General features: G+C 39.3%; 1 protein-coding gene across 1 annotated transcript in view; it reads left to right on the top strand.

The window, feature by feature from the left end:
* Positions 1 to 22,534, top strand: part of LOC107288957 (catenin alpha-3) — a 237,381-nt gene extending 214,847 nt beyond the window's left edge. Inside the window, exons 7-8 of the mRNA XM_029284460.1 lie at positions 6,126 to 6,260; positions 22,081 to 22,534. Coding sequence (XP_029140293.1) covers positions 6,126 to 6,260; positions 22,081 to 22,368 — 423 coding nt within the window. The 3' untranslated portion in view covers positions 22,369 to 22,534. The remainder of the gene's footprint in view (positions 1 to 6,125; positions 6,261 to 22,080) is intronic.
* The last annotated feature ends 919 nt before the right edge of the window (positions 22,535 to 23,453 follow it).

The following is a 23,453-nucleotide window of genomic DNA, read 5'->3' as shown; positions in this document are numbered from 1 at the left end:
GGAACAACCTGCCTCCAGAAGCTGTGAATGCTCCAACACTGGAAGTTTTTAAAGAAGAGACTGGACAGCCATTTGTCTGAAATGGTATAGGGTTTCCTGCCTGAGCAGGGGGTTGGACTAGATGATCTCCAAGATCCCTTCCAACTTTATTATTATTGTTGTTATAGTTCTCCAAGCTTGATCTAAGGATTGCAGATGTTTCATTAATCTTCTAGGTGACATCATCAATGCAGGAGTTTTTGCAGATGTGGGGATTTTATAGTCTTCTTTCTTGCCTGCTTTGAACATACTTGGATAAGTGATTATGTGAGCAGATGTTGCTTTGCAATGTGACTGATACATAGTTATTGGTAGATTATTTATTCAGCTGCTGAGATGGTGGTTCTATCTTTGCACTGGCTGCCTTCTCTGTGATGGCTAATATTGATATCTGATGGGTGGTATTCTTTTCCCGTGATTGTAGAATTGGTGGATTGTTGCATCAAGGGGAGAATGTGGTATGTTGAACTGAGGAACTCAAGCTGGGTCTTTGGTTATGCCTTTTGGTAGGGCCATCTCTAAGAAAGTAAGTGTATGAGTCTGTTGGTCAATGCTTGGTTGAAGTCTCCTGCTAAAATCCTCCTGCATTTTTCAGTCTGGCTTCTTCTAATATTCCCACTGTTTTCCAATTGAAATGATTAGTGAAATAATTTCACTATAAAGTTGTCATTTGCTTGGAGCAGAGGTCTTCAAACTTGGCCCTTTTATGACTTGTGAACTTCAACTCCCAGAATTCCTCAGCCAGGCACTCTGGCTGAGGAATTCTGGGAGTTGAAGTCCACAAGTCATCAAGTGGCCAAGGTTGGGGACCCCCTGACTTAAAATACATTGGAAATCAATGTTTATTCTACATTCAAATTATACTGCCAATTTCTTGTTTTGATTATATTCTTAGATGCTTTTCACCAGTGGTGGGATTCAAATATGTGAACAACCGGTTCTCTGTGTGGATGCCGCTTCTGGAAGTCCATTCTGGGCCTGGGCAATAAAAAATTAGCTACCGGTTCTGCTGAAGTGGTGCGAACTGGCTGAATCCCGCCACTGCTTTTCACCACCCAAGGAAGTAAGACATTTGGAAGAATAGCCACAGGCCTTGTTTTCATTGAGAAAACACCAGAGCCCTTTGCTATTTCAGTTCTTCCTCTCTGAATTGTTGTTATTATAGCCAAAAGACACTAAAATGAAGAATAATTACACTAATAAACTCTTTGTCCTTTTCCTTAGGCTAATAAAGGCTCATGATTACCTTGATTGAAGGGCAAGATACAAACGTTCCAATAGTTAGCAAAATTATACATAAACCTCCCTTCTTTCATGCCTCAAAGCTGTATTTTGTTATCCAATTTCCATCTCTGAAGCATTGTGTTCTGCTGGCCAGCTCTGGGAGAACTCACACAGCTTGGTCTGACATGCATAATTGTTTTATATTTCCCTGCTGCTTTTCCTGTCTCTTTTCTTGTGGAGGGAAGCAAGATTGATTGCACTAGGGACTATCTTCCTATAGTACCTATGTTTTATTATAGAGGTCCTCAACCTTGGCAACTTTAAGACCTGTGGACTTCAACTCCCAGAATTCCTCAGCCAGCTATTATTTTACTTTAAATATAATTCTCATCTCTTGTTCTTTTCATCATACACCATTTGTGCCAGGAGGAAATTTGATGCCAGAGCACATTACTCATTGTCTCCTGGTGATTGGCCCAGAGTCACCCAGACATTTTTCATGCCTAAGGCGGGACGGGGAAGGTTGATTTCCTATTATTCTTTCTGTCTCCTGATTATTATTATTATTATTATTATTATTATTATTATTATTATTATTATTATTATTATTAACAACAACAAAAACAACAACAAAGTTGGAAGGGACCTTGGAGGTCTTCTAGTCCAACCCCCTGCTCATGCAATAAACCCGATACCATTTCAGGCAAATGGCTGTCCAGTCTCTTCTTAAAAACTTCCAGTGTTGGAGCAGTCACCGCTTCTGGAGGCAGGTTGTTCCACTGGTTAATTGTTCTCACTGTCAGGAAGTTTCTCCTTAGTTCTAGGTTGCTTCTCTCCTTGGTTAGTTTCCATCCTTTGCTTCTTGTCCTGCCTTCAAGCTCTTTGGAGAATAGCTTGATTCCCTCTTCCTTATGACAATCCCTGAGATATTGGAAGACTGCTATCATGTCCCCCCTCATCCTTTTCTTCATTAAACTAGACATACCCAATTCCAGCAACCGTTCCTTATATTTTTTAGCCTCCAGTCCCCTGATCATCTTTGTTGCTTTTCTCTGTACTCTTTCTAGAGTCTCAACATCTTTTTTACATCGTGGTGAACAAAACTGGATGCAGTTCTTGACGTTCTGGAAAGTGGTTGTTGAGATCCACATAGATGTTTCTCCTCCATAGGGAACAGCTTGCAATGAATTGCAAATCCAGTCGGTTATGGTGTGGCTTGTCTTTCAATTCAGTAATTTACATGGATCCCAATGCAGCTACCTTATTTTCCCTCACTGGAAACTTTGCATGAAATATTTTCTCACTTTCCCCCCCCCCATCCCCCCAACTCAATTATGTACTTAGAAAGAAAACTTTCACACATTAGTACCTGTTGAAGAAACATCAAACAGTCTTCCTTAATGTTAACTAGAAATCACTTTGGGAAAAAAAGCTGATCACACAGTGTTATAAAAATCCATTTTATGCTTATGCTGCAAAACTGTACAAGTCAGAAAACTGAAAAGCAAATTCTAATTAAGACATTATTTTTATTAGGATTCTGTCTTAGTTCATATCAGTAAATTACCATAAAAAGATTTAAAATATGTTAAGGTGATTGAGACAAAAATTACAGTAATATGATCTTGATAAGTATAATCAGGGCAATAAAGATAGTTGTCTGGCTGTTTAGAATAATATAAATTCAGTTCCACTTTATCTGTTATGTAACAGATAAAGACCCCACAGAGACCCCACTGAAATCGGTGCCGCAGTCAAATTCATCTAGATTACTATTGCTTTGTTTTCATATTTTGCTCTGTATTGGATTATGAACGTGAATTTTAGTCGTGCAAATTCTGAAATCAGTAGAATGAGGGAAATAATTATCTTTCCTTGGAAAATTGCTGAGGTGAAACTGAAGATTTACTTAATACAGTATATCCTTGTAAGCTGCCCATTGTCACTATGAGAGTGAAGTGAGCAGCCATAATTTTTTTCTTAAATAAATAAATACAGTTAGAGGGATTTTCTATTATTATTCATTTTTATGTTTAACATTTTGAGTTATAAATATGTAGCAAATTTTCTCTTATTTATTGCAAAGTGTTAAATGATAATACCATTTCTCACTTCCAACCAGACAACCTGTGATCTGTTAGGTCTTCTTTTGTCAATATTTCCTTACCTGAAGAGATTAATAGGATAACTCCAGCCAGGGGCAAAAAAAGCAGTGGGACTGGATCTGACTTCCTGCTAGCTTCCCATTGGCTTTGCTTGTGGGAAACGGGCAGGGAGCATTGGAAATCATGATCCTGTGACCATAGCTGACTTTTGCGGGGCTGCAGCAGTCACAAATTTGCAAATACAACTGGTGTGAAGATCCTTGAAATTTCAATTACACGGAATTAGTGGCTCCTGGATTTTCTGCACATTCTGCAAGCTAGCAGATTTGAACTGCCTTGATTCAAAAATAATTGTCGTAGACCTAGGACATACCATTTCGACTAATTGAAGGTTACAAATAGACAGGTTTTAGTAGTTATAGATTCCAATCACCATAATCCATTTAAAATTCTTAGCGCCTGCTTCTGTTATTCATTGTAGAAGAACACTGAGATCTCTTTTTGAATTCCTGCTATTTCATTACTTCTGTGTTGAATATTATGTCACTGAAGATGGATCTCACCTTATCCAGAGAATAGGATGCTTGTAGCGATCTAAGAATAGGCTATGAGAGTTAAGTGCATGATTAACGCTCCAGGCTGGAAACCAGGAGTCTGTGAGTTCTAGTCCTGCTTTAGGCACAGACCCAGCTAAGTGACCTTGGCCAGTCATTCCATCTCAGCCCTAGGAAGCAGGCAATGGCAAATCACTTCTGAAAAACCTGACAAAGAAAACTGCAGGGACCAGTCCAGGTAGTTGTCAGAAGTCAACACAGACTCAAAGCCACATAGAGACATAAAGATACACACACACACACACAAAGGAATAGGCTAAGTGTATGTTTCTTTTCTGAAAAATGAAGGAAACAAAGATAAAGTATTTTACGTCCATTGTTGGGGATGCAAAAAAAATTACTTGGGGCAAAGCCTCTTAATTCAATGGAGTGTATTACTGTAAAAACATGTACAATGTTTTAGTGACATGAACAATTTTTAGTTCTGCATAATTACTAATGAGGGAAAATGAAGGAAGTAATTGGACAAATATGATTTTTCTCAAAATAGCTGCATGCTGCATGTCTCTTTATTAAGGATCTTTCAGTCTGGGTAGAGGATCATAATATTTACAAGGAATGTAAAAAAGATGTAAAAAAGATGTTGAGACTAGAAAGAGTACAGAGAAGAGCAACAAAGATGATCAGGGGAATGGAGGCTAAAACATATAAGGAACGGTTGCTGGAATTGGGTATGACTGGCTGAGGAATTCTGGGAGTTGAAGTCCACAACTCATAAAAGGGACAAGTTTGAAGACCCCTGGTCTAGTTAATGAGGAGAAGGACTAGGGGTGCCATGATAGCAGTGTTCCAATATCTCGGGGGGCGCTACAAAGAAGAGGGAGTCAAGCTAGTCCCCAAAGCACCTGAAGGCAGGACAAGAAGCAACGGATGGAAACTAACCAAAGACAGAAGCAACCTAGAACTAAGGAGAAATTTCCTGACAGTTAGAACAATTAATCAGTGGAACAACCTGCCTCCAGAAGCTGTGAATGCTCCAACACTGGACGTTTTTAAGATGAGACAGGACAGCCATTTGTCTGAAATGGTAAAGGGTTTCCTGCCTGAGGAGGAGGTTGGACTAGATGACCTCCAAGGTCCCTTCCAACTTTATTATTATTATTATTATTATTATTATTATTATTATTATTATTATTATTATTATTATTATTATTATTATTATTATTATTATTATTATTATTATTATAGCTGTGAATGAAGGAAAGTTGCCTTTGATATTTTCCTGCGATGACTTGCTGATTTCTTTAATTTTACAATTTTTCACTGGTCACCTGGAGGAAGTACTGAGGGCCTCATGTTGATCCCTCCTTGTTTTCTGTTTGACTTCAGCAGAACCGAAAACAATGGAGGGTCAGTTTCAAACTGTTGGAGAGACTGAGTAGTGGAAGCAGCTACATGTGAAAGTGCCGTCAGCTGTCTTTTTCATATTCAGGTCACAGAAGCTCACTCACTGAAATAGGAGAGCACAGACTGAAGATACTATTCATATTTTTTTTTTCAGAATGACAAGTATGGGTGATTATTCAGCTCCATAATATTTTATTCCTGAAGGGGACATTTGTGTTTGTTGTTCCATACATAAAAATAAAGTTGAAACAACACCATCACCACCACATACTGTAGGTATTAGATGCATAAAACAACATGGAGTTCATTATTATGTACCTCTTGCAAAAACAGCATAATGCGATCAAATAAGTAAACTGGCAGCAGCACAAAAAAGTAACTGTAAATTTATGATGCTTACCAGAATCTGAGTTCGAGCAAGCAATGCTTTGTTACATAAATTTTGATAAGGAGCATAAGAAAACTGAGATGCCTGAAGGAAAGACAGCGGTCGTAAACAAGATGGTGAGATGGCCAAAATCCAAAAGACATTTGCTCACCTCGAGGAATATTTTGTTTTCATTTCATTTCCCTGACCTTTCCCTCCAAGCATCTAGAAACCATTTTTGAAACGCGTAAGAGCTTCTTCTGAAATCAGTTTAAATGGTATGGGTATCTGTTTAAAAATGAAAAAAGGGAAGGAAATTGGGGGAAAAAATGTTATTGCACTCTCTTAGTTCACTTTTCTTTTGGATCCCCGATGTTAAAAATAGTTAGCCCAATCAAACTACTATGCTTTTTTGCTTTTATTTTTTAGTGTCCAGATTGGTCATGTAAGCAAGACTTACTCGCTTACTTGGAACAGATCAAGCTCTACTCCCATCAACTCAAAATCTGCAGCCAAGTCAAAGCTGAAATCCAGAACTTAGGTGGGGAGTTCATCATGTCAGCAGTAAGTGAAAACTGTCCTGAAGGGATTACATGATTCTGTTCTCTTCCAGGTACAACCTGGACCCTGGTAAGACAAGGCAATGGGTCTCTAAAATGAGGGGTCTTGTGCAGGAGTCTTCAAACTTGGCACTTTTAAGACCTGTGGACTTCAACTCCCAGAATTCCTCAGCCATCACGGCTGGTTGAGGAATTCTGGAGTTGAAGTCCACAGGTCTTAAAGTTTGTAGACCCCTGATCTTGTGAGTGAACCAGTTTAAATCCTATCTGAACAAGTTCATAGTGGGTATGAATGCTAGAGGTTTTAATATTATTGTAAATTGTCACATATTTATTATTCATTTTTGTATTTGCACTAAAAAATTGAACTTATATTTCTATCATTCTGGCACGATTGAAGAATTATATGATTAACTATGGAAATAGAGGGATTTGCAGCGCAGATCTGGATAATAGTCCATATTTTCTGATTTTGCCTTTTTACATAAATTATAGTACTAGTAAGTGGATCTTGTAACAAGAAGCTTGTATATATAATATTCCTGTTCAGATCTGGGGTTTTTTTCTGGTCTATTTCATTCAGTTATGTTTATACCCTCCCAAATTTCCATTTCCCCCCCACAGCTACTATCATTATATGCTGTTATACTATTATTTTTGAACTTTTGCAAACTTTGCATCTCCCACATGTTTACAGCTACCTTCCTTTTCGGCTACATGATGAACTACATGATGAACTAAATATTTACATTTAGAAATTTCAGTCACTGCCTATCTCACTCAATAACTCTGAACAGCTTACAATTCAAAAAAATATAGTACAGCCAAAACTATGAAAACATTTTAAAAGAATAAAAAACATCCAGATGAAATATACATAGGAGCAAGACACTTGGCCAGTTAACAATACAGCCAGGAAATGGGGCCCTTGATACATTCAGCATCCCAGGCACTGGAACATAGCCAGGTTTTTAGGAGCTGATGAAAGACTAACAGGATTGGGGCCATTCTGATCTCCAAAGATAGGATGTCCCCAGCAGCTGGCAGTCTTTAATGCTGTGCCAATTCTGCTCAATCCACTTGGACCAGCAGACATGAGTAGTATAAAGGAACAGGCACTCTGTCTTGCAGATGTTTTGAATTTCAGTTCTTGTTCTAGCAATATTTGGTAGGACTATCTGTTCTGTTTCTGATAATATAGGGAATCTAACTATAAAATGTGCATCTAAACTAGTTCCAGCTGTAATGGCCTAGACCAGGGGTGTCAAACTGCGGGTCTGCGGGCCGGATGCGTGACGAGGAAACTGTGCCCACCCCATTGCTGGCAATGGGGAAAAAGTTCCGATATGTCACGTGATGTCACAAGTTTGACATGTCTGGCCTAGACCAGTATTTCTCAACCTTGGCAACTTGAAGATGTATGGACTTCAACTCCCATAATTCCCTAGTCAGCTATTGTGCCAAGCTCAAAACTTGTGTCAATTTAAAAGAACTCCGGATGAGTACAAGGGATAGTGTAGTTCCTGAAATATGTTTTATGGAACCACAATGTTCTCTGAACAAGCTGAACATCTTCTGCTGGCTAGTTCTGAGATTCAAGAGTTGTGTCCGTGAGTTGATCCATTCAAGTATGCATCTGTGAGGGAAGTAATGAGGATGGCAGATCTATCATCAAACACAAAAATTAACATACGCATACACACACACACACAAACACACACATACACAGAGAATATGAGCTTTAAGAAAAATGGTGCTGACGGTTCTAGTGACTTTTCCTTCAGATTGCCTTTTCTCTTTTATGAGCTTTCATTGACATATGAACAAAAATACATAACATATCCTTGTGAAAGTACATATTCAACATTACAGCAGCTAAGATCAAGGATCAAATACTGAAACAGACTGAAAAGGCTGAATATTACATCAGCTCTAAAGCTGTGTCCATATTACATTTTTAATTAGGTCAGTTCAAGATCTAGTAGATATATTTCCAGCACATTACAAAGCTGAAATAGCTTTGACTAGGTTTTTTTTTTAATATGGTACTTTAACCTCTGGTGCAAAACCCAGCTTATTTGATTAGTTCAACATATTGTGTAAACCCAGGAAAAAAGAGATACAATAACCTACTATACTGTACCTGGGCAAAATGGCTGCCTCAAATGGCTAGTATGCAATCCTGTCCTTGTGCATACAAAATCTTGTCTTTGTCAAATAAACTGCAGATTTTCCTGGAAAGCAGAAATTTGGCTTAGCTGCCCTCAAGGTGTGCAAAATTGGTCTTTACAGCCTGGACCAAATCAACTAGATTACATCATTACACCAGAGAATCCTAGAACTGAAGGTTAAGTGAGAAGCTGAGGAAAATTAGCAAAAGAAGATGGAGTCAGACTGCTTCCATTGTTGATGCCAAGAACAGTGCATAGGTGTGACATGTCATAGTCACTGGGAGTTGAGATATTTTGAAGAAGATTTTTCCTTCTATTACCTGTTAAGGGAGACCAAAGAATATACTTTTATTTCAATATTAATTTTAGTTTCCCATAAAAAAACAATAATATGCACAGCTTCTTTTGTTAAAAGAAAATATTACTTTGTGTCCCTTGATCTTTGGACGTTTTTTTAAAAATGACACTGTGCTAGCACCATCTGCCAGAATGGTTATGCCTCAGATCTAGCTGATTTATGTCACAGCAAAATATAGGCCCAGAATAGAACATCAAAACCACGATACTCAAATTTAATTAAAACTTTTAGATGCACAAACCTATCTTGATTTTTATTTAAAGTGACATTGTTGTGTAACTGGTGGCTTCTATTTTGCAATTGCTCAGCACCTAACTGACTTTCTCAATTCTTGGGGGGAAAAAAACAGAGCAGCTAGGCTGGGAAATAAATATATAATCGATCAACCACATACCATTGCAGGAGAAGGCAATACCAGCCCAGATCAGCATTATTTCAATAAAGCCATACTGTTGTATTTATTAAAGTAACTAGCTGTACCCGGCCACGCGTTGCTGTGGCTTAGTCTGGTTAAATGGAAAAGAAAGAAAAGAGAAAGCGCAGGTTTCTAATATGTTTAATTTCACAATGCCTGCGGGTATACAATATTTTTTGTTGTTCCATTGTCTGTGCATCAATTCCAACGCAATGTCACACGAAATAATTAAATCAAAATGAAAATAAATCAAAATATATGAAAATTCAATTTAACAATGCAATCGGAAACATTGAAATGGAATCGTAAAATTGGAAATTTGGAAATTGTAAATGGATCGTAAATCGGAAACATTGAAATGGAATCGTAAAATCGTAGCATGTGTTGCTTTTACGTCCAACAGATGGTGCTGTTTTTCAAAAAAAGCATGTTTTACCTGTCACAGGTGTGACATCTATATAATATAGGTATATAAAAACACGCACGTATTCGAATGCAACGTTGTGTCAAAATTTCAAAGCAATCAGTGAAGAACTTTCGGAGATTTAAGATTTTGAACAAACGAACATTTACATTTTTATTTATATATAGATATAGATTTATTATTTAGCATAGGCTACTTTTCTTGAAAATTGGACTCTTGATGGCTAACCACACAATAAAAACAATAAGAGAAAACATATGAGCAAATCATACAAAACTTACAAGAGAATGGATTAGGTCTACGAAATCACCAGGAATCAACCATTTCCCATCATGCAGTCAGAACTGAAGAAGTTTTTTTGGATGAGAAGTGAAAGGTTTTCAAGAAAAAAAAGAAGGAAGTCCAATTTGCCTTTGAAAAACACCTTGGGACAACCAGGAATCAAGCTGAATCCACGGGAACGATGCCTTTTAAATAAGCAAATCATTCTCATCAGGAAAAAAAATATTCAAGGGTTCCAGGAAGCGAAACTGACAAATTGCCCCAGTGATAAAAAATGTAAAAAAATAATAATTTTGCTTTAGGGGCTCGTGTCACTGCGATGGTGAAAAATAGTTGGCAAATCTGTTCAGTGAAAATTCATTAGAGAAAACAAATCTTGCCAATAAAGTGACAGAATCTGCTGCCCTCGAAAAAAAAACTGCTAAGCTGCAATATGGCAAGACGTACCCATGTTCTTTCTGACTCTGTCACATTGGGAAATGAACTGTGCATGAAAAAGGAAAAAACTGACCTCGAGAGTGTAGCAGCAGCATTTCACATAACAGCGAGTGGGGTTTGTTATATATTTGTTTTTACTTGCCTTAAAAAAACCTTATGATTAATTTCTACCTTTTCCCCCCTGCTACTATCCTGCAGGGAGTGAAGGATGGCGTAGAACAGTGGTTCTCAACCTGTGGGTCGGGACCCCATTTGGGGTCGATCGACCATTTCATGGGGGTCGCCAAGCAAGGCTGTCTGCTATTTTTTTGTCTGCCATTTTTTTTGTCTGCCATTTTTCCCCCTTTTCCGGCGGGTGCCTTACCTCCCTTGGGCTGGGCCAGCTGGTGGTCAGCCTGCTCCATCTCTGTCACTTGCCAGCTATGCCTCGGCCGGCGCAGGGGGCGGAACCACGCATGCGCGGTGCTTCTGGGCAGGGAAAGTCCTCGACTTATGACCAGTTGGGTAGTCCTCGACTTACGACCGGTTTAGTTCTCGACTTACGACCGGTTTAGTCCTCGACTTACGACTGGTTGGGGTCGCGGCATTAAAAAGGTTGAGAACCACTGGCGTAGAAGGTCTAGTTTAATGAAGGGAAAGACTAAGGGGGTGGGGGGGACAAGATAGCAGGATTCCAATATCTGAGGGCCTGTCACAGAGAAAAAGGGGTTGACCTATTCCCCAGAGCACCTGAGGCTTAGCTGCCCTCAAGAAATAACCGACAGAAAATAATCAAAGAGAGAGCCAGCCTAGAACTAAGGAGAAATTTCCTGGCAGTGAGAACAATTAACCAGTGGAATGAACGGTTTGCCTTCAGAAGCTGTAGATTCTCCATCACTGCAGGTTTTTAAGAAGAGACTGGACAGCCACTTGTCTGAAATGGCAAAGGGCAGTGGTGGCGAACCTATGACACGTGTGCCACAGGCGCCACTCAGAGCCCTCTCTGTGGTCACGTGCGCTGTCGCCCCAGCCCCACCTCCCCCCATGGCCCCCTCTTCACCAGCAGCCCCCCCGGAGGAGAGTTGCCCCTGAGGCAGCCCGCATGGAGCAGCACAGCCAAGGACATGGCAGCCGGGCAGCAGGGACAAGACTCCGCCCTCATGCCCCATCACATGCAGTTGATGCTGTGGGGTGTGGGCAGGGGATGTGGCTGCCATGGTGCTGCTGGGCTGCCTGGGCGATCTGCGGCGGGCCATGGAGGCAGTGAATGGCCCTGCGGGTGGGCCGGGCGGGGATAGAGTGGGCAGGATGGGGGGGCGGAGTGAGGTGGCGGGACAGGGCGGGGCCAGTTTTTGGGTACTCGGTCTCTAAAAGGTTCGCCATCATTGGCATAGGATCTCCTGCTTGAGCAGGCAGTTGGACTAGAAGACCTCCCAGGTCCCTTCCAGCTCTGTTATTCAGTTATTCTGTATCAGTTTATTTGCAAGTTTGCCCTAGAATACTGGTGTAGGAACGATAATGTTGCATTGGATCAGGCCTCTGCATGGAGAAACTAGTGACACTTGTTTTCCACTCTTGCATGCCCTGCATGGGCAAGGGGGCAGGGGATGAGGCAGGGGGCTGAGCCAAATTTACTTGGAAGCCATCTTGACCACTGGAAGCTGAGAGCAGTTTTCTTCCTGCCCCTTCCAATCACCTTCCAGGTTCTTCTAATAAAGTTCTTATAAGGCTGCAAAGTAAATAGAAAACTGATAACCTCGGCAGCTTTTCATAATCATTCTAAATGCCCCCCATTGGCAGAATGACAAATGAACTGCTAAACAGAAGAGAATATTGGACAGAAAATCAATCTGGCAGGCAAAAGGCGGGGGGGGAGGAGGGAGGAGAAAGAGAGGGGGGGAGAAATGACTTCAGGCAGCTCTTTCAGGTATTCTGAGTTTTCCATCTTCTTCTACAGTTCTTCCCAATTACATACCCTGACATACACACACATAAACACACACAGAGATCAAGTTTTTTTCCCTGTTGCATACTAACACCATGAGATTTCCCTTCTCTTTGAAGTTTTGCATAGCTAATATCTGCTTTTGAGAACAAGTTTAAGGCGCCAGAGTTTAAGACATGATCTTCAGACTTGTGAGTTTTTGCTGGAAGGAAAAATGAACGAAGGGAAAGGGTCTGATCATCTTTTTAAGCCTAGAATGTTAACCGCATCATAAGAGAGTTTCTTTCATTTGAAAGCTCTTTCTTTCCCAAGACCTACCACTCCCAAGCTGTGTAGTCACAGTTCTATAAAAGGGCTCTCAAAATTTGCTGCCCAGAACACATACACATTCAAAAACAAAACAAAACAAGCTCCCCGTGAATGAATGAGTGAGAGCAAGAGAGGGAATAAAATCATAAAATGAAGCCATTCTGTAAACTTAACAATCTACTCCATGAATATATGTGTCATGGTTCTGAAAAGAAGCAGCTTTTCAAAGAACTTTGAGGCTTATTTACCTTAAAGAATCCTTTTATTGCTACATAGCTTCGGCAGGTACATAATTAAGCCAAAAACTGAATCCTCCCACCCCCAATCACCCTAACAAAGCATAACTCACTCCTTCATTTTACAGTCATCAATCACGTTCTCCAATTAGTTTGAAGTGGAACTGTCCCTCCTGTAACTCCTCCGGTTACAGCTGACCTTGGCAATGTTGTACTGAAATATTGTTATGGTTAACTAGCATACTTTCCCACCCACTGCTAGCATTGTCTGCTTTAACTCTAGAAGTGATATGCAGGCTAAATAAAACATGTTTGCTTCTTCATATATGGCAAGCAAGAACATCCGATGTTAGCAGTCTTGACAATATGACAACTTCTTCTTCTGAAGGTTACTCTGTTTTAACGTGGCAATTATGGCATGGTCAACCATTTCTAGATAGCTGGAGATTCTAGTGAGACATCCCAGAGCTGTTCTTTTTTCATTATATGAATTGTGAAATGGGTAACTCTTGTTTAATGATCACTATAGACCAGGGGTCTTCAAACTTGACCCTTTTATGACTTGTGGACATGCCTGGCTGAGGAATTATGGGAGTTGAAGTCCACAAGTCATAAAAGGGCCAAGTTTGAAGACTCCTGGTATAGACTTTGACTACCCTGCATTTTCTTCTAAGGAAGTAGATTTTTTTTTAAGAAACCACCCAGTTTGCAGATTGGCAGAACAACCTGAACACACTAGGTTATTTTTGGCAAAATTAAATTGTGGTTGAGGGAACAAGAGGAAAGATAGGAATTTGCCAGAGTTCAACTGAAGGAAGAAAAGATTGTAATTATTTTTTCTGAACAATTGTGTGCTGAGTTGTAAAAGGTGAAAAAAAATCTCCTGAAGATCTGCTATTACAATGAGTACATCTTGAAAATCACTGATTGTCTAATCTTAGCAATTGAGTGACTGCTTCCAATTGAGTAAATAGTGATCAGAGAAGGAATGCAAGGAGAGAGCTTCCACAAATGAGTTAACTAATAGGGAGAGGAGTAACAAAATTTTGCCAGGTGAATTCAGCATGGAAATTTTAGATAGGCTTTCTTGAATTTTTTTCTTCTAAGAGGCTGAACGTAGCTACAAATAGAACTTGAGAAGAGAACTAGAAGAAATGTGAGCCTTTTTATTGGTGTTGCCCTAAGAAGCTAAAGTAAGATGAATAGACAGAAATTTGCACTTGTCATCTACAAAACTTGTGTCAGGTTTACCCTACCATCCTGCCTGAACAAATCCTGGGATACATTTGCAACAAATGCTAGCTGCTTAGCAGTCCTTATCTACTCCATAGTCTGGAAGCATAGAGGGAGTACCAGGAAAGTAAAATCTTAGAATGAGCTGAGATTAGTGAAGGTGATTAAGAATAACAAGATTTTAGGTATCTTCAACCAAAGACAAAATATTAGTATACTAGCTGCTACTGGTAACAAGGCTAAACCCTATGATGAATGACTGAGGGAACTCGCTATATCTAGTCTAATGACGAGAAGGATTCGGGGTGATATGATGGCAGACTTCCAGTACTTGAGGGGCTGTCACAAAGAGGAGGGGGGTCAACCTATTCTCCAAAGCACCTGAGGGCAGGACAAGAAGTAATGGGTGGGAGATCATTAAAGAGAGATCCAACCTAGAAAACTAAGGGGAAATTTCCTGACAGTGAGAACAATTAATCAGTGGAAAAGCGAACCTTAGGAAGTTGCAGGTTCTCCATCACTGAAGATTTTCAAGAAGAGACTGGACAGCCTTTTCTCCGGAATTGTATAATGTATCCTGCTTGAGTAGGGGTCTAGATCAGAATTCCTCCAAAGTCCCTTCCAACCCTATTATTTGATCTTTTATGTTGTATGTTCTAAACCAGGGGTAGTCAACCTTGGCTCTTTTATGACTTGTGGACTTCAATTCCTGGAATTCTGGGAGTTGAAGTCCACGAGTCATAAAAGAGCCAAGGTTGACTACCCCTGTTCTAAACCTTTAACAGTGACACAAACAAGACCATTCTTAGATGACAGGTATTCATGACCTAATATGACATCTGACCTCTAGCCTCAGCTGTTTTTATTCCTTTTCAGGGAGAGGGTGCAATTTTCCCTACTCCACCACTACTTGTGAGTGTGCCTCCCTTGCAGCATGGATTGAAAACACAGCTGTATTATCACACAAACTTACTTCTGGACAGGTTTAACAATGCTTAATTTTGCCAGCCCCAATTCCATGATCCAATCGGGGTTGGTCACTGGGACCAGTGGTTTGGTCTTCCAAGCTTCCAATTCCATGAATTTGCCTACATGGTAGTATCGCTCCTTGTCTCCTATAGTTTCTTTTCAATGCCTGATATTCTCCTAAGGCAGTTATGCAGTGTTACTCAACCTTGGCAGCTTGAAGATGGGTGGACTTCAACTCCCAGAATTTCCCAGCTAGCTTTGTTGGCTGGAGAATTCTGGGAGTTGAAGTCCTTCCATCTTCAAGTTGTGAAGGTTGAGAAACACTGTAGTAATGGATTAGTGAGTGAAATGTAGACAGATTGGAAGGAAAATTCACCATCTGCTTGTTTTCTTTTTCTAATTTGTACTCTTCATGTTTCATGCCCAGCCTAGATAGATTTTTTTAATATAAATATTGAAAAATATAATAAATGACTGAATACCAAATATTTGAGAGAGAAGCAAGGATGTTCATAATATACAAAATCAAGATTGCAAAAAAAAGCCAAAAAAACCCAACCCAGCACAGCTCTGATTGCCCCATTGAGATTGCCATCTCGACTCTTTTTACCATACCTTATGAACCCCAGGAGAGAAAATAATAATTTATTTTTTAAGTTTGAAGCTAAGAAGGGGAGCTGCAAATTTAACCTTTATTTTTCCCCGTTGGCATTTCCTTCATTCCTCTTTTTCACCAAGGATTCCAATTTCTACAAACATATTACTATAAAATACAGTACTCGGCAGTAATTCCAAATTTTTATATTACATATAAAAGAAAGTAGCCTAAAGGAGGAAAGGAGAAGAATTAGATTGGTGGGAGGGAAAGAGATGTGCTCACATTGGAAAATATATTGGCATTATGATAAGGTAAATATAATTACTTTTCAAGACAAGCTTGACTCTTGGTGACCACAGGAACTGTTCCATGAACTTTGCAACATGGATGTGGTTTGTTTCTGCCTTCTTCTATGATGGGTTTTCATATTTCTGGATAGCTTGCAAGCCTTGGATTATCTGGTGGTTTCTCATCTAAATATCATCAGGTCCAGATCTGTGTTTTTTTTATATCAACCAGTACCAGCTATGTCCACTGCCAACTGGGCTACCCGTATGAACCAAACATAATTTCTTCTACAAAGGTCACTTTGGTTCAATGTGTTCATCATTCACACCTAGAAATTTTATCTATTTAACAAAATGGATAATTTTTTTCATAAGATGGAGAACAAACTTCATTTATTGAAACACACATGGGAGACAACAAAACTGAACATTTGTTTATCTTTGGGTATCAATTCTCTCTACCATACCAGTTCAATTTCAGACAGTTTCTCATCCATGTAAACCTGAATTCTCCTGATTTATACATACTGAATAATTCGGGGAAGCTATGCTGTAACTTTCAGATTCAGATAATTGAGTATTTTTAGAGTGTTGAGTCAACATGGTCACATGGGAGGGATAAACCCATTAAAATCAATGCCATGGTAACATTTAGAAACATGAAAATGTTGGATTGTAACTATATACAAACAGCACAATTCTGATAACTTTGCATAAACAATTTCCTTTGCCATTTCCATATTCAGTTTTGGAACTGAAAATCAGATGGAACCTGGTAGCACTTTTTTCAACTAACAAATGTTGTTAAAAGACAATCTAGAGATGCAGTGGAATGGCTAGACAGATGTTAGACTTAAACTGGAGTGAGGTGACAGAAGACAGGATGGTTATGAGGTTGTAGATTAGAGGTGACACAGATTAAAAATACCTTATCAATTCTAATATGTTAAAAATCCATGGGATTGTTGAGATCTTCTAAGATAGCCTAAAAACTTTTATGTATGGGAGTTCAGCAATCTCCCACTCAACTGGGGTATCTCCTTTTTTCCACAATCGCTACTTTGAGATCTATAATAGAGTTCCTTAGTAGATTGAAATGTTTCTTGTCTTGGAACTGACACTCAGTAGCACTTAAGTACAGTACTTAAAATGATTGAAAATGTTTGGGTGTTTGTTTGTTTTTTAATCATGTAAAAGATAAAAGATTCCTGACTGTTCACAGGGCATATGAAGCATAAAAGATTACACAAACACTTCTGCTATGCTTACTATACAATTGCTTCCAAAGCAAAATCAATACTGCTAGCTCTCTGACATTATTCAGTTATTTGTTGATCCCAGGGTTGCACATTTACCAACATATTTCAGTATGCTTGTTGCATGTTTTGACATTCAACAAAGTTGGATACCACTGGGTATTCCAGTATAAAGAACTGCACAATACATTCTGTGTATTCAAAAGCTGATGCTAAATCAAGAGAGATGTTTGTTGGGTTGCCACCATGTGAATCATATGGTGACAGTTCTTCTTCGAGTTGACCTCAGCTTCTGGTAGACCTGTCCTTAAAGAGTTTTTCTTCAACAGTATGGAAATACTGCCTCTGTCTTCTCTCAGGATTCTTAAAAAATGATTTTTAGTCTAATACTGTATATAGTTCTAAAATTTCTTAGTAGTCTCCCACCTTATTAAAGTCACAGGACTTCTTTCTACAGTCAGGTAGAAATGATGAGAATGCAGGCAAAATTACAGAACCAGATAATAGCATTTTCCTATTGTTATCCTCTTAAATTCATTCTACTGCAATAAGGATCTGACCCAATTCATTTGAAATTAACCCCAGGGGAACCTCAGGCCAACTTTTATTGGGCACTTATCCTGCCTCGTTCACACAAATGTTAGGGACTGATTGGGCCTAAGCAATGCAGTTTTCCATTTAAAATCCTGTGCAGTTTGTTTCTTTTTTCATATCTTGAAAACATATCTCAAAAATAGTAGGAAAGATAAAAGGCCTGTGCAGTGACTTTTGAATATTCAGATTACGAGTCTTCTCTTGGAAGCCCTTTCCACCTAAACAGATTTAAGTGGAACAGTCAAATCTTTCCCAGCTCTCTTCTTTTGATTCTGTTTTGTAGGTTTGAGAATACGAGCTTCCAAAAATAGGATTTGTCCACTTGTATTCCTACATCCACCTCAATTGTAGCCATATACTGTAATGATTCGATATTAGAAGGTATTAAATAAACTTACTTTTAGTCTTGAAATGCCAAACTTGTATAAATCAGAGTTTTCTTCCCTTTTGAATGCATGAGATAATTTCTTGTCTTTGATATTGGAAGCAGAAAAGCCATAGCTTATAAACACATATGCCTTTGTAACAGATGTAAGAAGCATGCATTTTCTTCTGCTGGGTGCTGACATCATCTAAGGCATGTGTGTCAAATTCACCACATCCTGGAACATGTCGTGATGTATTGCGACTTTTTTTGCACGGCTGGAGCTGGGGTGGGCACAGCCTCCGCATGACACAACTGGCCCGCGGGCTGGCAGTTTGACACCCCTGATCTAAGGAAACATTCCTGAAAGATAAAAGTCTAGGCTTTCAAATATTTTAACCCATATAAGATTCTTACTTCATCAGTTTTCCATGCTTACAGTATGGAGACCTTGAGGAACCTATAGAAAATAACTGAAACAAAACTACTGCTTGTTGTGCAAACAAAACAAAATGACAAAATGAATATTGCCTTGAGTATAAGGATCTCACAGCAGAACATTAAGTTCAAGAGAGTAGAGCAAATCCCATTGAACAATGGAAATGCCTAAAGAATGAATTAAGACAGGGGTGTGGACCGGTACCAGGACACGGCATGCCAGCAACTGGTCCACACAAACAAGCAAAGCCTCATCCGTGGGATGCAGGCAGCACACAAAGCCACACACTCTCCAGTCCATGGAAAAACCTCTCTCCACGGAACCGGTCCCTGGTGCCCAAAAGGTTGGGGACCTCTGAATTAAGAGATGGGCTACAGAACAACTAGAACTCAACTAATATCTGCAAGATAACTCATGTGAGGAATGATTAAGGGAACTACGTATGTCTAGCCTTACAAGAGAAGAATTAGGGATTATATGACAGTTGTTTTTCTGTACATGAGGGGCTGCCACAGATCCTCCAAAAATCCTGAAGGTAGAACCAGAAGAAAAGAGTGGAAGCTCGTTAAAGAGAGAGCCAACCTGGAACTAAAGAGAAATTTCCCGATAGAATAATTAACCAATGGAACAGTTTCCCTCCTGGAGTTGTGGATGCTCCATCGCTGAAGGTTTTTAAGAATAGACAGGACATTTGTCCGCAATGGTTTTCTACCATGGGCAGGGAGTTGGACTAGAATATCTCCAAGGTCCCTTCCAGTTCTATGATTCTATTCTATTCTAATTTCCATAGAAAGCCTAACAGGCAAAACACCATTTAATTTTGTTTTCAGATATTTTTTTTAAAGGGGAAGAATAGTCAAAAGGCCACAATACGTTTCTAGTAATTTCTAAGCAAAATTTATCAACCTGTGGTAAATGTGGGTAGTGATGCTCAACTTGTAGAGTAAACAAAATGGAGTATCTTTACCAGAAACTGAAAATGTATTTATTAGCTTTTGTCTGATTTTATTAGTTGCCTTCCTGTCTTTTTAATATTTAAATTGTTGGTTTTATGATTTTGCATTGTTGTACTGCTTTTTGTTCTTTATTATATTAGAATTATAATGAATGTTTTCCAAGCTACACATTTATTTTTAATGAAAAGAGATACAACATATTCTAAATAAAATACTTCAAAGTAAAAATGAAAGGGGAATATTGCAACTAGTACTAAATGTAATAACTAATATTTTAAAAAGTCATAAATAGAGGCCAATGGCATACCAGCAACAAGTGAAGCCCCATACACTGGATGCAGGCAGCACACGAAACCACACCCCCTCTGGTCCATGGAAAAATCTTTCTCCACAGAACCGGTCCCTGGTGCCCCAAAGGTTGGGGGCCTCTGTCGTAGACTACCGTATTTTCCAGCGTATAAGACGACTGGGCGTATAAGACGACCCCCAACCTTTCCAGTTAAAATATAGAGTTTGAGCGAGAGAGAGGGGGGGGGAGAGAAAACTTGATGAGTAATATGCCAAACCACATGTGTAAAGGAATAAAATAGAATACCCGTATTTTCCGTCGTATAAGACGACTGGGCGTATAAGACGACCCCCGACTTTTGAGAAGATTTTCAGGGTTTAGAAAGTCGTTTTATACGCCGGAAAATACGGTACCTATATTAATAAATGGTATTGTGGCAAGAACCAAATCTATGAGGGATGTGGTTTGGCTGCTACCCTCCCGTGGTCCTCTCCGGTCTAGGCCCTAATCAGGAAGAAGGCTTGGCATGGCTTCTGGAGGGCTGAAATAAGTATTTGTAGGAAGATGTGGCCTGTTTCAAATCTGGAGGCTAAAGCCCCATAATAATATTATGACTGCACAACATATTTGGGAGGATCTGTTCTAGCTGCTTTGGAGTCAGCTTCACCTGCAGTGAGTCCTGGGCCTGTTTACTTTGCTCTGGATCATAAGGTAGCAGGAAAGAACCAGCCACACGGAACCTTTCAAGCAGGACAAAAAATGATCTTGACAATCTACTTTCAATTCAGCATAAGGTGTTTTTATTCTTAATTCTACACTGAATGATTTTGGGGAAAAAAAAGTACGTCAAGGAGCTGCATATGGTATCCCTTTTTCCCCATCAAACTTCAGAAGATGGTCAGCTAATAATCAAGTTTATTTTTGATGTGTGTACATGTGCATGCTCACCTGTGAGGATTGGGAAAATATAAATCCAAGCACCATGGCATTATTTAAAAGAATTAGAAGTGGAAATGCATTTTTAAATTGAAATTGTCAGCCCTGTAATTAAATATGAGGACAGAGACTCTTAGAAGCTCAAAAATTATTCATACAAGTCACTGGTACGCATATCAGTATATTTATCCCTTTTCCAATTTTCCAATGTAAAATAACAACACAGGAAGCTTAAGCTGTAGATGGAATTCATAATACAAGGAAAGCAATGCTAAAGAATTTAACATTCACCTAGAGGACTATCCACAAAATGAAATATGAGACAATTCAAATGTAATGCAGTCTATGTTACAAATCATACAATACTCATACCTTGTATACTAAGAACACTTCCAGAATTCCCTCTCTTCTTGCATATAATAAAAAATATTAAGCACAAGTACATGAGAAGAATTAAAGTGGATCAGATCAAAAGCCCATCTACTCAAGCATTCTGTTTCACACTGAACAATCAGAGGGGAATCTTCCCATCACTAATAAGCAAAACCCTTATGCAAAAAGAAATGGATGTTGCCTTGAGTATTTTAAGCAAAATATTGGAAAATGGCATGATCACATGACTGTGGGGATAAAGGTGGCCATAAGTCACTTTTTCAGTGCTGTTGTAACTTTGAACAATCACTAAATGAATGGTTGTGAGTCAAGGACTATCTGTAATAATTCACTGGATTACCAAGTTCTCTATCTTGAAGCTGAACTGTTTCCAGTCCCTGAATTGAACTGATAGATATCAATATTCCCACTGTCTTTTGGATAGTTGCATTTTTTTCCACAGCACAAACTGAAAGTAGTACACTTAAAACATTTTCTCAGGCATTCAGATAAAATAAAGAAGGATGGATCCAAATTATTATCTCCAATCGTTTCATGTTTTCTGTCTTCTTCAGGTAGGTGACTGACTGCTATCTGAACAATACTATCTTGTTGGGATGCCTGGCCAAAATTACAGATTTTTGGAATTGCAAAGATCTGGGATTACAAAATGTGAAACTTTATTTCTAAGCAAAAGCATAAGAAAAGTCATGTTTGCTACAAAAATTTGGTGACTTGTTTTGCAGCTCTTATTTATGCTATTGCATTTAGGTTGACCTGTTAGCAAGACTTTCAGAAATTCTAAGCTGGCCTCATTAAAGTGACTTCTTCCCCCCCCCCCCCATTCATCTCTGTTATCCAGCATTGCATGTTATTTTTGACCCAATCAAATTTAAGTTCTGCGCATTCAAGTCTACAAAAGGAAACAACAGGCATTATTTCTGAGACTATAATAGTTGTGTTTCTGCTTGCAGTTAGACAGTGTGACTTCGTTGATTCAAGCTGCCAAAAACCTGATGAATGCTGTGGTGCAGACAGTGAAAATGTCCTACATTGCCTCCACAAAGATTATCCGAATTCAAAGTCCTGCTGGCCCACGACATCCTGTGGTGATGTGGCGGATGAAGGCTCCAGAAAAGAAACCTTTGATTAAGAGAGAGAAGCCAGAGGAGATCTATGCAGCTGTCAGAAGAGGTTCAGCTAAGAAGAAGATACACCCCATTCAAATCATGAGTGAATTTAGAGGAAGAGAAAGACCCTGAAATTGTTATTCTGTTCATTGCACAGCTTGCCTAGATGAGGAGGCTGCTGAGATCAAACTCTTATTTTCCCCACTAGTTTAATGCCATGAATGCACTAACATTTCACATTTGTGTGTTTAGCCTTGTATTACACTAAGTCACTTCATTGGTAGGTGATGAAGGATCTGCGAGTGAGGAGCTTTCAGCACATTATTTAAAAGTTTAACTGTGTTTTTGCATTGATCCCTCATTGATGTGTTTGGCATTTCACCATTTTGCATATGACATAAAAATATTGACATATGTTGCACTACCCATTGATCATAATATGCCAGGTTTATTCATGCGAAGTGTTGCTCAAAATTTAAAGTTGCTCACATGTATCATATTCTCAGTATTTGTTAGCATAAGTCTGGTTGGGAGTCTGACATTTTGTAGAAGGGAATAACAGATACAGGAAAGGAACACTTCTAACCACTATGGATGGTATGTGTCTTCCTCAACCTCAGGTTCTCTACCAGAGATCTGGGAGTTTAAGAGTTTGGCACAGTATCCTAGTTATTACTAGCCATGCATTCTTCAGGATGGAGAGTTCTGGCGTTGTTCCTGGGATCTGTTTCAGCTCAGGAGTCCTGGCCCTGAATACTATTGAACCACTTTGGCCTTTACTTTCCACATCCTCCACTTCTTGCTTCAGGCACTGCTACTTCTTCAGCTTCTCAAACTCCTTTCTGATGTTGCGGTCACTTGGCACTGCTCCATCTATCACCACCACTGTCTCCTGGTCCTTTTCTACTATTGCCTTCTTATTCTCTATGACCTTCTTTGGAATGCCCCCTCTGAGAGGGTCTGGCCCATACATCGTCTTGCCATGTCACTTTCTCTGTTTGATCTTTTCCCCATTTCTACTGTTACCTCAGCTATTCCCTCTGCAACTCATCTTTGGGTGCCATCTTTCTGGTGTACTCCTGAATGTTCTAGCTTGGGCATTCTGAGAACTGAAGTCCATACATCTTAAAAATTACCAAGATTGAGATACACTGCTGCATGGAATCAAATGTTAGATTCTGAAGGAGTAGGATAACACGATCATTGATGGTTTTGAA

Source organism: Protobothrops mucrosquamatus, unplaced genomic scaffold (genome assembly GCF_001527695.2).
Source record: "Protobothrops mucrosquamatus isolate PMUCROS unplaced genomic scaffold, P.Mucros_1.0 scaffold612, whole genome shotgun sequence".
NCBI classification, from domain to species: Eukaryota; Metazoa; Chordata; class Lepidosauria; order Squamata; family Viperidae; genus Protobothrops; species Protobothrops mucrosquamatus.
This window is presented reverse-complemented; position numbering and strand designations above follow the sequence as displayed.